The sequence below is a fragment of the Monodon monoceros genome, unplaced genomic scaffold (genome assembly GCF_005190385.1).
Source record: "Monodon monoceros isolate NGI ecotype Baffin Bay Population unplaced genomic scaffold, NGI_Narwhal_1 Super_Scaffold_13, whole genome shotgun sequence".
Taxonomy (NCBI): Eukaryota; Metazoa; Chordata; class Mammalia; order Artiodactyla; family Monodontidae; genus Monodon; species Monodon monoceros.
Window position 1 is genome coordinate 78,948,642 of NW_021703769.1, and position 9,888 is coordinate 78,958,529.

Here is a 9,888-nt window from a genome sequence, read left to right on the forward strand (position 1 = left end):
CGCTCTGTTGGCTTCTTGCCGGGAAGAAGAAGCAGGGAAACGCCCTGCTTCTCTGCCAGGCTTCTTGAGAAGCCTGGTCTGTCTGCTGGGGTCCATGGGGGTGGGCAGTGTCATTCAGGAGATGAGCCCTGAGGGTTGAGTGGGGTGAATGGGGGACCTTCCCAGGAAGGGACTTCTGTAAGGCGTCCCCTGGAACCTCACAGGCACCCAGGAGAGCCCGGAAAAGAGCAGAAGGCGGAGCCAGCTCCAACGTCTTCTCCATGTTCGATCAGTCCCAGATCCAGGAGTTTAAAGAGGTTGGTCAACCGCCCCCAGGGCCATTGGGAGGGTTACAGGAATGCACGGAAAGCCCTTAGGGAGCCGGCAAGGTGTCGGCTCAGCCCTCAGTCCCTGGGGGGTGATGACATCACTATCCTTAGAGGCTGCCATGCTATAGCTTAGACTCTGGAGAGGTGACGAGCTGTCCTTGGGCAGCCTCTACCCCGTCTCTCCCTGAGCCTTTGCTTGCTGTGTGACCTAGGGCAAGCCCTTCCTCTCTCCGAGCCTCAGTTTCGCTCTCCGTGAAATGGGGTTGCTGGGAGCATGATATGAGGGATGGGCACGAAGCCCCAGCGCGTGCTGGCACACAGTAGGAGCCCAGGGCAGGCTAACCATCACTCTCATGCTGGTATCATGCTGAGCTGGGTGACCGGGTGGCCAGAGGGCCTGTACTGAGGTTGCCCAGGCAACAGTGGTTGGGAGGACAGCCCGTTGCAGGGAGGGGGGATCTCTCTGGGGAGGGGGCCTGGGCTTGGGCAGGTGGGCGGGTGGCTGCTCAGTGCCCGTGTCTCTGCCAGGCTTTCACCATCATGGACCAGAACCGGGATGGCTTCATCGACAAGGAGGACCTGAGGGACACCTTTGCTGCCCTGGGTGGGTGACCAGCAGCCGGAGGCTTGGGGATTGGGGGCAATCCGAGCCCTGGCCATCCAGAAAGAGTCGGCAGCTGGGGGCAGGCCAGGGCGGTTGGCACAGGGGATGTGAGGGGCTGGTGTTCTCTGGGGGTGCCGAGGAGGGGCGGCCACTGCCTGGCAGGTCAGGGGAGATCCCGGGTGTTAGAGGAGGACTGACCAGGGGAGGGAGGGGGGCAGCAGAGCAGGGGGAGACACAGGTGGTGGGGAAGAGGGGCAGTAGTGGCCCGTGCAAAGGCTGGGAGGGGGAGGGGGAGGGGTCAGCAGAGCAGGGGGAGACGCAGTGGGTGGGGAAGAGGCTGGAGATATCCAGGGGTGGGACTCGGGTTACTGGGCGGTCTTCAGCTGCCAGCGAGGCTTTTGCCTTCTCTGAGGGCCCAGGGATGGGCCTGAAGCCTGGATGGGGGCACTGGAGTTGGGGGACAGGGGCGTAACCAACTCACTTCCAGACTGAGCCTTAAGCTCCCAGAGATCTGCTTGTCCACTGGGACTGTGAGGAACCCGGGTCCCCGTCTCCAGGCAGCCAGTGCATCCCTCCCGGGGCACCTGAGCCCTGAGGCCCAGGTCTTCCACCCCTGTGTGCCTCAGCTTCAGCTTCTTTGGGTCTCAGTTTCCTCATCTGTAACATGGGGATAACCACCAACTTGCTCTCCTTTCCAGGGAGGCTGAGGTGGTGGCAGGCGGGTGGTGAGGCTGGGGGCAGCCCAGTGCTGACCACAGCTGAATGTGCCTCCATCCCGAGGTCCCCCAGCAGGTGGGCAGGGTCTTAGGGCTGAGTAGGGGGCAGGTGAGATGGTAGGGCTGGGGGATTCTGCAGGATGCTCCGTGGTCCCAAGCTCTGCTCTCTGGGGCTGCCTGCAGGCAGGGTCCCCTCTGACCCTCCTTGTACTCCTGGGTGTCTCCCCTAGGCCGCATCAATGTAAAGAACGAGGAGCTGGAGGCCATGGTGAAGGAGGCCCCCGGGCCCATCAACTTCACCGTCTTCCTGACCATGTTTGGGGAGAAGCTGAAGGGTGAGTGAGGCCCCAGGGGGCCCTGGGGAGGGGATGGGCGAGTGGGTGTGGGTAGGCAGGGCCTGTGTGCTGACGTACCCTGCACCGATGCACGCCACAGCTAGGAACACGATGCAGCCCCAGACACCAGCCCCCGGGGCACACACACAAGACCCTGCCTCAGTTTCCACCTCTATATCACAGAGTGGGGTGAATGTAATGACCCCCAGTTTGCAGGGCTGTGAGGCGCCCAGCGGGACAGTTTGCGAGAAAGCCCTTTGCCCACCGTCAGGATGGTGCCCCAGCCCCAGCCCCACCTTCCTAGCCCTGGGCTCATCTTGCCTGTTCTGCCTTACCACCCGCTGCTGACAGGAGAAGGTGGTATGGGGGAGGGGCGTTCTGGAAGCTTCTGTGGCCAACCCCAGTACAGGATGGGCTTCTCCTCCAGGGAAAGGATCAGGGGCCTCATTCGTGAGTGAGGAGACCCAGGCTCAGACGGGTCACCACACCTGCTCCAGGTGTCCCAGCATCGAAGTGGCAGGGATGGAACTGTAACCCCGACTCTGGCTCTAACCACTGCACTCCCCTGAGATGCAGCATCAGGCCGGGCTGGGGTTCTGTGGTCAGAAGGAAGGGCCAGCCTGGGCTGCGGCTGCCCTTGCGGGGTGGGGCTCATTGTCATCCCATGCTCAGGCAGCCCCTGCCTGATACCCTCCCCTGGCGCTTCGGCTACAACTGGGCTTAAGACCTGGTCTCACACTGACCCCCAGGGTGACCTTGGGCGAGGCTTATCGGCTCTTTGCACCTCAGTTTTTCTGTCTGTAAAATGGGGGTTGTGTTAGTTTCCCAAGGCTGCTGTAACAGATGACCACGAACTTGATGGCTCAAAAAACCAGCAATGGGGCTTCCCTGCTGGCGCAGTGGTTGAGAGTCCACCTGCCGATGCAGGGCACACGGGTTGGTGCCCCGGTCCGGGAAGATCCCACATGCCGCGGAACGGCTGGGCCCGTGAGCCATGGCCGCTGAGCCTGCGCGTCTGGAGCCTGTGCTGCGCAACGGGAGAGGCCACAGCAGTGAGAGGCCCGCGTACCGCAAAACAAAACAAAACAAAACAAAAAAACCCCAGCAATGTATTCTCTCAGTTCTGGAATCCAGAAACCTGAAATCTGGCAGGTTGGGCTCCCTGCGAGGCTCCAGGGGAGAACCCGTTCTTGACCTTTTCTAGCTTCTGGTGGCTGCTTCGCTCCCATCTCTGCCTCTATGGTCATACTGCCCCCTCCTCTTCTGTCTCCCTCTGCCTCACTTTTGTAAGGACACTTGTTATTGGATTTAGGGCCCACCCGGATAAGCCAGGGTGATCAGTCCATCTCAAGAGCCTTTCCTTACATCTACAGAGGCCCTTTTGCCAAGTGACATTTCCAGGTCCTGGGGATGAGGACCTGGGTATATCTTTTGGGGGCCACCGCTAAACCCACGACAGCCTGGTGTTGTCCAGCTGACAGAACAGTGCCCTCAGGCCCCCCTCTGGGAAGCTGTTAAGGGTTATTCCTGAGACCATGGCCACCTCCTTGAAGAGCGCAGAAGTCCCGGGGGCAGGGCAGGGGTACACTCACAGGCAAAGACATGCGTGACTCCAGCCATGGCTTTAAAGCAAGTCCTGGAGCTCGTGTCCGTCTGCAGCTGAGCTAAGAGCTCCGACCCAGGGCTGCAGCTTTTTCTCATTTTCGCAGCGGCTCCAGGGCTGGAGCTCCAGCTGAGCCTGTCATGCGAACTTGGCTGAGCCTGGGGTGGGGACAGGAGCCGGGGGGCTGGGCAGGCACCACCTCGTCCCTCTAATTGGGACAAGGACACTGTCATGAGGTTCCCAACAGCAGTGAGGGGAAGCAGTCTCTCTGCAGCCCATTTGATGAGGTTTGCAGTCTGCAGAGCAGAGGAGAGAAGGGAGGACCGGGTGTGGTAAATGTCCAGCCATGGGGCCTGAACCCAGGGCAGCTGGTCCACATGCAGCCAGTCCTGAGGAAAGCAGGTTGGAGCCAGGCTGCCCCGGCACGGAGGTCTCTCCAGAGACCCTGGGAGGCAGAGACTGCACAGCAGCTCCCCAGCCATAATCCCGTGGCCACCCCTTCTCCTCCTGCAAGGCCAGGCTGTGACGGGCCCTGGATGGAGCCTCTGGCCTGGGCACACTGGCTCCCTGCCACCCTACCTAGAGGAAGCCCACGGCTCTGCCTCTAGGAGCTCCCAGGCTGGCAAGGTCAGCACTGAGCCCGGCCCAGTCACTCAGGGCCAGTCTCAGAAATGTTGAGTCACTCAGACATCATTCTGTCCTGGATTATCCTGATGGTGGGGACACAGCTGGCCCTGACCCAGTCTGATGGGGGAGACACAGCTGGCCCTGACCCGGTTTGATGGAGGAGACACAGCTGGCCCTGACCCAGTCTGATGGGGGAGACACAGATGACGCTGACCCAGTCTGATGGAGGAGACACAGATGACCCTGACCCAGTCTCATGTGGGGGACACAGCTGGCCCTGACCCAGTCTGATGGGGGAGACACAGATGACGCTGACCCAGTCTGATGTGGGGGACACAGCTGGCCCTGAGTAACAGGAGCACAGCCTGGCAGAACAAGAAGGGGGCTCTGGAGGTTCAAGGAGTTGGCTTCAAACCCTTCCTCCCCTTATAGCTGGAGACCTCAGGCAAGTAACAGAGCCTCTCTGAGCCTGAGTTTCCTCTTTGACAAACTGGCACATCAGGACCTACCACAAGGGGTGTGCTGGAGTCCCATGGGGTACAGTGCCGAAGCTGCAGGATGGACTTGGCACAGAGCGCTCAGATGTGTCTGCGGCCGTAATAACGTTGGTCAAGACCTTGCCCATTAATGACCCTTTATCTTAACTGATCCTGGGGGGCGGGCAGCAAACCCCGCCCTTGTCTCCATTTCACCAATGACACAGCTGAGCCTTAAGAAGGAAGGGGACATCCCGTGGTTCCATAGTGAGAAGGGAGGTCAGTGTGACGGGGAGAAGAGCACCAGGTAAGGGTCACCAGGCCACCTGCTGTCATTCACACAGTCCCTGAGACCTTGGGTGAGACCCTTCCTCTCTCTGGGCTTCAGTTTCCCCATCTGTACCACCAGGGGGCTGGGTATTTAATCCCATTGTGTTAGTAGAACCATTTCTTCTAATGACATCTTTCCCCAAAGCCCACACCATAAAAGTGATAAAACCAGAACTGCTCTGGATATGCTCTGCCTCTCCTGTCCCCCCACCCTCATTCCCATAAACCTGTGGACCCACCTGCCCCGCCTCTGGCCTGGACAACCTCTCAGACTCCTCCAATGCCGCTGCCAGAGCCCCCACCTCCAGCCCCCAAGTAGAAGCTGTTTCTCCTCCATCCATCATCAAATCACATAGCATCAGTTGTGAGAACTTGGACAAGTCACTTAACCTCTCTGAGCCTCAGTTTGTTCATCTGTAAAATGGGACCAATAGGCAGGAGGGTTAAGCACATAGTAAATGCCTAGTAGGCCTTTCCAGGTGCATCAGTGCAGGCTGATTGTTACTATATGCAGAGCCCTTGGCTATTATACTGTTCCTTGTTTCTCTGAAACATCACTTCTCTGGCCTCACTGTGGACTAGAAGCTGGGGAGGAAGCTCCCTGAGCCCTTGGCCTCTGTAGGGGCCATGGGACCTGCCCCAGCCCCAGCCGCTGCCTGGCCTCTTCATCCTGATGCTCCCCCTGCCTGTGTGTACTGCTTCTAGGTACGGACCCGGAGGAGACCATTCTCCACGCCTTCAGTGTGTTCGACACTGAAGGGAAAGGTCTCGTCAAGGCTGATTTGTAAGTCTCCTCGGCCTTCTGTTTTGGTTTTTCTCTCCCCAAAGTCTCAGGTGATAGATGGACTGGAGTCGGGTCAGGGTGGGTCGCAGCCCAGTCTCCTGTCCTGCCTGGAACTCAGGCATCTCAGGCAGCTTCCAGCCAGGAGCCAGGAGGCCGCTGCCCTGCCCAGTTCAGCCATTACTAGATGTCCCTTCCCCTCTCTGGGCCTCGGTGTCCCCATCTGTGTGGATGTGTATGGGGAACATGGGATCCCCAGGCGAGGGCTTCCCAGTAGCGAGGGAGGAACGGGTGGGGGTAGAGGTGGGCCCTGAAGGATGACTAAGGATCCCCCTGGCTGGAGCACACAGAGGAAGGCAGGGCCTGTGTGGGCCCTGGACCTTGGGTCTGCCCTGGGGGCATGGGAGAGCCTAAGCAGCAGTGAGGCAGGGGCAACATGGAGGCCAGCCTGGAGGAAGAGAAGAGAGGCTTGCAGCCGCCACAAGGCTCTTGGCCATCGGGATGGAGGCGAGTGGATGGGTGAGTGAAATACAAGAGGCCAGCACCAATGGGATCCAGGGTGTTGGGAAGAGGACTGAGCCAGATGTTAGCCAGGGCCCAAGTGGATGTGGGGATGGAGGCATAGCCATGGGAAGGAACCAGCTCAGCTGGGGCCGCAGAGAGAGTGCGGTGGCCGTGGGCAGCTGTCCGGCCTCCACTGGGCTGGCGTCACTGAAGGAGGGAGCGCTAATACCTGCTATGCCTGGGAGCCTCAGCCCAGGGAGAGCACAGGGCAGACGGCCAAGACTTCGGGCCGGGGCGGGCTGGGCGAGGCAGCCTGTCCAGGGGCTGAGACACTGAGTGTTCTGAGCCAACCCCTGAGCTGTCCCTTCAGGGCCTCCAAGGCCTCCCTGGGCCTGTGGGTGACCCTGGGCAGGCAAGATTTCTTCCTTAGTCACAGGCTTCACGACCAATTACTGGGATGCTTGAGGCCTCGGCTGGAGGCTAATTTTGCTTTCTTTTCAACATTAGCATAGCACGTGATGGAGGTGGGGTGGGAGAGGGCGGGGGGCAGGGAGGAAGTGGCGAGGGTCTATCTTGTCTCTCAGACATTCTTACAGCCCCTCACCCCCCAGAGTTTTGAGTCACACTCTCCTCAGGGGTCAGGCAGGGGTTCCTGAGGTTCCCGAGGGTTTCTTCAGGCTGCAGCCCTCCCTCAGAGTCTGGGTTCCCACCCCCATCTTGGAGACCTAGGGAGGCACTGGGGGAACCCCCCGGGGTGACCCGAACCCACCCCTCTACTGCCACCTACCTTCCCTCCCACTAGAGCAAAGTCAGGGCTGGGAGGAACCCTTTGGAGACCAAGTTTGGGAACCGCAGGCGCCATCCCCAGGCTATGGGATCTGAAAGACATGGCTGCCTGCCAGGCCGGCCACAGAGGAGGCTCTGGTTGAAAGAGAGTCTGTGAAAAATCCCCAGCGTGGAGGGTTGGAAACTGTGACTGTCCTGTAGTAACATAAATAGTGGAAAATGTGCGTTGGTCTGGAGCAGGGCGGCGGCTGCCGGCGCCACAGGGCACACGGGTACTTAGGGCCCTGTTCAGCCCTCTGGTCCCACTCCTGCCCTCTGCACCCCCTGAGAGCTCCTGGGGGCACCAATCCCTCCCCCACAGCCTCAAATGCCCCACCTCTGGCCATCCCTCCAGGCCCCGGCCAGCTCTGGCCGCTGTGGGCAGCTGCTCCTCTGGACCACGCAGGGGGACAGGCCCCACCCTGCCGCTGCACATCAGTACCCCTCCCGAGCCTCAGTTTCCCTCTCTGTAAAAGGGGGATAATAGTACTCACTTCTCAGGGCTGCGAGGAGCAAAGGAGACCTGGGCAGGCGCAGGAGGACGCGGACCTGGGTAGCCTTCCTGCCCTTTGGCTGAGTGCAAGCACCTTGCATGCTCCGAAACACCTTACAGATGTCCACAAAACTCATAAGCTGAAGAGGCGGTGCGTCTAGAACCAGGGCAAAGAGGCTCCCCTCAGTGACCTAGAGGCTGATTATCAGTGCACGATGGGACATCAGAGTGGCCCCCACAGTCATGTGGGGGTCCCAAGGCCATTTCATTGGGTCCCCACCTGATGTGAAGAGGGGAGTCCACGTTACAACGGAGGCTGAGAGCTGAAGTGGCCGCCCGAGGCCACACAGCCATCTGGGGGCTGTAGGGCCAGCCCTGGTTGGGGTCCTCCTGGGCCATCAGCCCCAGGGTCTGCGTGTCCACATCCAGAGTGGCCCTTACCCTGAATGTGACCCTTTCTCTCCCTTGAACAGCATCAAAGAGAAGCTCATGACGCAGGCAGACCGCTTCAGTGAGGACGAGGTGAGCGCCGGCTTTTCAGGTCCTTGCTCAGCACTGACGAGCATCTGTCCTGGGAAGCGCTCTTTCTTTAGTGATCTGCTGAGATGATGCCCCCTTGACTCCTAGGATGGGAACAAGGGTGGTGGGATCCTGGCCTGCTGGCCTGGCCTCTGTGGCCTCCACCCTGATGCCTCCCTCTCCAAAGAGGGGAGCGACATTCTGCCTAATGCCCTTGGGTGGCCCCCAGCTCTGGCCCCCCCCGGCCCTGGCTGAGGCTGACTCCCGGCTCTTTCCCCAGATCAAGCAGATGTTTGCTGCCTTCCCGCCAGATGTGTGTGGCAATCTGGACTATAGGAACCTGTGTTACGTCATCACGCATGGCGAAGAGAAGGACTAAAAGGGGACCGCCGACGCCCACCCCCACCCCATACACACATTCAGAGGCAGCGAACACGGGGCTGGGGGTGGGGGAGAGGGGCAGCCGTTGAGGAGCCCCTGCAGCCAACGTGTGTGTGTAAGGAAAAGGCTCTCTGGCCTGTGGGTCAGGGGCAAAGTAAGAATAAATAGTGTAACAAGGTCTGAGGTTTTGTGATTAATGCTCCGGTTGGGGAGAAAGCTAAACATTCCTATGTTGTTGGTTTTTCCAAAGTTTTTCACTTCCTGGCTTTGCTCAAATGTTCCTGATGAGCTGGTGTTTAGAACTAATTGATCCCCAGCTGGGGCACAGGACACTGTCTTCATTTATGAAGCTTTATTGAGCACCTAGTACGTGCCAGCCCTGGTGCCAGTCCCAGCGACATGGACATGAGCCAGCCCTGTCCCTGGGCGGAAATATCATGCAGTGAGACAAGAACTGGGGTGGGGACACAGTGGGGATGAGGTGGGAGAGGGCCAGGAGAGACCTGGCAGCTAGAGGCCAGACAGAGGCAAAGAAGGTGGTGGGGGGAGGGGGCGGGGGGGTGGATTCAAGGGATGTTTATGGAAGAGGCAAAGATTTCTTGAACAGGGCACGCATAGCGCCAACCATATAATAAAAGGGCAGAAACTGGACTTCAAATTGAAAACTTCCACTCAGCAAAAGATACCATGAAGGGCGTGAAAAGGCAAGCCCAGGCTGGAGAAGATATTGGCAACAATAGATATTGACAAAGATCTTAAATCCCGAATATACTTTTAAAAAAATCCTACACATCAGGACTTCCCTGGCGGTGAAGTGGTTAAGAATCCGCCTGCCAGTGCAGGGGACACAGGTTCGAACCCTGGTCCGGGAAGATCCCACATGCCGCGGAGCAACTAAGCCCGTCCACCTCAACTACTAAGCCTGCGCTCTAGAGCCCACAAGCCACAACTACTGAGCCCGTGTGCCACAAGTACTGAAGCCAGCACGCCTAGAGCCCGTGGTCCGCAACAAGAGAAGCCACCACAATGAGAAGCCTGTGCACCACAACGAAGAGTAGCCCAGGCTCGCCAAAACTAGAGAAAGCCTGCGTGCAGCAACGAAGCAAAAATAAATAATAAATAAATTAAAAAAAAAAAAAAGGATGTAAGGTCCATGGAAGCAAGGGTTTAAAAAAAATCCTATACATCAATAAGGGAAAGATAACCAAAACAGAAAACAGAAACAAGGTAGGTGACGAGGTCAATGGCAGAGCTGGGAGTGGAACCCAGGCAGCATGGCTCTGAGCCTGTGCCCATAAGCTCTACCCCACACTGCTACACCCTGCACTAGGACATGGGGGAGGGGACTGAATTTGGGGTCACAGTGAGGAGGTCCCTTTCCTTGTC

At 58.8% G+C, this 9,888-nt stretch overlaps 1 protein-coding gene across 1 annotated transcript; it reads left to right on the plus strand.

Moving 5' to 3' along the window:
- Positions 1-203: 203 nt before the first annotated feature.
- On the plus strand, positions 204-8,500 carry MYL10 (myosin light chain 10). The gene is made up of 6 exons (XM_029221358.1): positions 204-296; positions 837-912; positions 1,859-1,963; positions 5,705-5,783; positions 8,076-8,124; positions 8,402-8,500. The coding sequence occupies exons 1-6, from the start codon at positions 261-263 to the stop codon at positions 8,498-8,500; spliced, it is 444 nt and encodes a 147-aa protein (XP_029077191.1). The 5' UTR covers positions 204-260.
- The last annotated feature ends 1,388 nt before the right edge of the window (positions 8,501-9,888 follow it).